Raw genomic sequence first — 4394 nt, 5'->3', positions numbered from 1 at the left:
TAGAAAAGTCAAAATATGGATGATTCTGAGATCATCTTCATCTTTGAGTCAAAGTGCTTACTCATCTTTAATAATGAGAGCCTTAATTACAGAAAGCTTAATTTTTAAGAACTTTCGGTTCAACTTAGAAAAATGCAAAATATGTACTCTGTTCTTGTTTAAACTTTGCACAATTTAATAGTTAAGGGGTGGAGACGAATGACCAAGGTTTAAAAAACGAAACATTAAGATTAAAACATTTTAATCATACAACCTACCTTGATAAAACATTCTCATCAAGATATTTAACAAAAGCACATATCCTAACCGTTAACCGCTAATTCCCAAGACAACAATAACAATTAAAAAACGCATTGAACTTTCACACGAAATGCACTAGACTAGCCTACTAAACTAATCTAGGTCCCAAAAAGTATATGACCTACTTAGTAAACCAAAAGTCCGCATCCCAAGTTCACGACCTTTACAATGACCGCACAAGGCTTTCGTTATGAAACCTGGACTTTTACTTCCAGACTGAGAAAGTCCATTTTGGTGGCTGCCACACTTGCTCGAGGCTATATAGGATCGTGCGCGATGCGGGCGCGCAGATGTAGCTTACATTCACGATGAGACGGTCGACTGTCTTGCTCTTATTCGCGGTCGCGCACGCGCTCCCAGCCCAAGACTCGGGCCACACGGACAACGACATCGACGGCCTGACCGACTGCCTCAGGAAGGAATCCACAACATGCCTCAAGTACAAATTCTTCTCGTTCGTCGACAAGATGATCGGACAGAAGGAGTCCTTCTCCCTCAGCGATGGAGTCACCGTCGTCAAGTCAGCTGACGTCCCCACAGACACAGGAGCACCGAGAGCTCTAGATCCTGTTTCACGGTTGAAGAGTTACTTCGAGACGCATTCCTTGAGAGTTGAAGTGAAAGGTTCCGATGTGATTGACGCGGTGTCAAGTGCAGGACGCGCGCTCGAAGATACTGTGTCATCGTTCACTGAGGACAATGAAGTCAGTGAGGGCAGAGGGAAGAAGAAGAAGGCGGCCAAGATCCTCGGACCGCTGATAGCCGCGGTGGCTCTCAAGATGATGGCGTTGATGCCGTTGGCTATTGGCGCCATAGCGCTGATTGCAGGAAAGGCGTTGCTGATCGGAAAGCTCGCGTTGGTGTTGTCAGCGATCATTGGACTGAAGAAGTTGCTGTCGCAGCAGAAGCACGTGACGTATGAGGTGATTGCTCACCCACATCACACATCGAGCCATGACTACAGTGCGGGCACGAGTGGGTACGGGGGTGACTCCGGAGGCTCGTCGTACAGCAGCAGCGGCAGCGGGGGCGGGCACGGCGGCGGCGGCTGGGGCCGCTCGCTCGAGGCTCAGAACTTGGCGTACTCCGCGCAGAAACCTTAGCGACCCGGTTCCATGGCCCCTTTTCAACTGATTTCTCCGATCTTCAATGTATTTAAGTATTATTTATCTTGTATGGATGTGTGCGTGCCAGTTATTTATTGAATGATTTATTTAATAATTTATTAACGTCTTGTCATGACTTGCGTTATTATTCGATAAATGACGTTTATGCCGTTTCGTTGTTTAAGTTACTTCAGTCATATTTTTGTTTTTCGTTATATTTTCTTCTTTATTTATGTGTATATACGTTTTTATGTCAATATTTAGTTGTTAATGTATATTTTTATTTAATACTCAGTACCTGGCTTTAATATTTTTAAGTATTATGTAAGACAATTATGTATACGTATCCTGACAATTGTTATATACTTACCTACTTAATTTTTATATATGTGTATGTAGCTACCTCTTCCTTAATACTCATTATTAAATAGTTATCGTTGTAATGATATAATTAACGGTAAACAAAGATGTTTAAATGTTATATTTTAATAAAAATATACAAACTTTGTTTTGTACTTTTATTATCTTCATAGTTACAAATAAAGGTAATTAGTACTCCAAACAAAAAACATTGGTTTAGTTATTTCTGCAAAAATTACGAAAAATTTCCAAATTGCATTAAATACAAAAAATATTGAATTACCCAAGTTTTTTGTTTCTCTTTCATTATAGGTTGCCAATCATAATAAAAACTATAGAGCTAAAAGTTTATTACAGTTTTAAAATAAAATAAAAAATTAAGACTTGCAAACTAGTAAAAGAAACATCACATGTAACAATTAGATGCTTCAATACAAATAAACATTATTTAAAGAGCATTCGTGATAGCCTCAAATCTTTTAGTCAAATGAGAATGAGCAGACGTTCCTGTCTTACTATGAAACTAATATCAAAAAAAAAAAAAAGTTCTTCAAGTAATTACACTATTTTCAGGCAGTTTAAAAACGATAGTTACCAAGAAATTTCGTTCCTAAAGAGAATAACCCAACAAAAATTTGAATTTCAAGATTTTTCACATTTGTTTTCAAATGTCACCATTGACAAATACTGAAGGATGGTGAGAATATTGGTCCTCTTTAAACTTTTCTATTTCTTCATTATCGTCCTTCAAAAATCTAACAAACCGTGTGACCACGTATTTTTTTAAGGAATTTAATCCTTGTGTCGCGGGGGTTTCACAAACATACAAATCACGTGCACATTGACACTCAGAGACTCAGAACAAGCACGGATGCACACGATTATTTGCTAATATCAATTTTCTGTTAAGCCCTGCCTATATAGAAATCATTTTTTCCTGTTTTTTTTAATTCATTCACCCATTAATCATAGTCATCTTTCAATTCATTTTGTCCAACACCATCATTATGATAATAATACTTACTGTAATTCCGTCCATCCGCCATTTCTCTATTTCCCACAATTATTTGTGAATCAGCTTCTAAGTATTCAACGCCTAAGGCATTCAGTTCAATAGTGTTAGTTACTTAGTTTCTAAAGCTTTCGAAGATTTGTGATTACTTACAACGTATTTTAACTATTTTCAATCTGATTTGACTTTAACTACTGAGGCTTTTTAAGTGATTATAATTATAGAAAAAAATTACTTTGCTCAGAAAATTGCTTTGAAGACGCCGAAGACTCAGTAGCCAGATTTAATATTAAGAGAAACTATTAATACTGAAAGCCCAAAATTAGTTTAAAAACAAAGCATTCAGAAAAAAAATAGTAAATATTTGTAAGTTCTTCAAAATCATCATAGTGATGACAAATATGACACGCTAAAGCTGCAGCACTTAACGTTGTCACGACTTAGATTGGTAACCGTTATTCACAATGAGGATGCGCCCCAGAGAACATGTTAATTCTGTAAAACAAATAATTACATTTATGATTATTCCGAAATAACGTATAACAAGTTCGAAATCACTCAAGGACTTGCGTGATTGAGGGTACCGTAAAAATAGTCTAAAGAGAAACAAATTGTTTGGGTGATTTGTGGATACCCATCTTCAAATTAATGACCTTTACTTTACATCAGGGTTCATTAGATACAGCATGGTAGTTCATGGTGGTTCAGACACCGGACCCTCAGTAATCGGGTTCCAATTTAAACTATCGGATACGGAATCCTAAAAATCAACAGCCCAAGCAGAATTCAAATAAGAGGTAGTTTCTATTCTTATTCTAACGATACCATTTATCGAATTCCACGAAGAAAGATACTTGACTATTATTTCCTTGTATAAATATTGTCAGTAAACTTTAATTGGTGTGGTCTAAGTAAAAAAAATATACTGTAAAGTTTATTTTTCTTTGGAGTCGAATATGAGTACTCGTTGGGATTTAAATAAGTAAGTTTCGTTTTTTTTCTTTTCGAAAGGGAAATCATCAATGACTCCTCCTGTTATGGGTAAAAGGGACTTTACTGACTAAAACCCACCCATGTTCCATCCTTTGCCCTTTGTAAACCGGGTACCCCTTTTTATGTAATCTGCCGATGTTACATAATTTATTATTTTCTGACCACAAAAGCATGATCTGATTTATTTTCCTTTGGTGGGTTACATCTAACATTTCTGCAAAAACAGTCTGACTCTGCACAATATTTGGATAAGGACCCAGAAAATTTGCTGCCAAGAATCATTAAGTCATGAAGTTGAAAGGGTCTTAGAATCTCCAATCGCACAAAATTCTTCACTTCCTGTTGCCTTCGTTTTTATCTCTCCCGCCATATCTCATAATTTAAACCACACAGCTTTCCTTATATCCAGGTCGGACATTTGCCCCCTAACAGAGAAAGGTGCAGTGTACGGTGAAATCACTCATCGCTCACGTTTGCGATGCAATAAAAGTAAAATTTTATATGTGAAGTATTGTCTAGTGTGATTTAATGTCCAGTCTCAAGGATGGTGACTGATGGTCTCATTGTGATGTTGGAAGATGTTAAGATATTCAGAGAGGTTAGCTTTCCTATGAAAACTCGTG

General features: G+C 37.0%; 1 protein-coding gene across 1 annotated transcript; it reads left to right on the top strand.

Moving 5' to 3' along the window:
* Positions 1-239: 239 nt before the first annotated feature.
* LOC113498716 lies at positions 240-1652 on the top strand. The gene has a single exon (XM_026878844.1). The coding sequence runs from the start codon at positions 609-611 to the stop codon at positions 1401-1403; it is 795 nt and encodes a 264-aa protein (XP_026734645.1). The 5' UTR covers positions 240-608; the 3' UTR covers positions 1404-1652.
* Positions 1653-4394: the final 2742 nt, after the last annotated feature.

The sequence above is a fragment of the Trichoplusia ni genome, chromosome 1 (genome assembly GCF_003590095.1).
Source record: "Trichoplusia ni isolate ovarian cell line Hi5 chromosome 1, tn1, whole genome shotgun sequence".
Taxonomy (NCBI): domain Eukaryota; kingdom Metazoa; phylum Arthropoda; class Insecta; order Lepidoptera; family Noctuidae; genus Trichoplusia; species Trichoplusia ni.
This window is presented reverse-complemented; position numbering and strand designations above follow the sequence as displayed.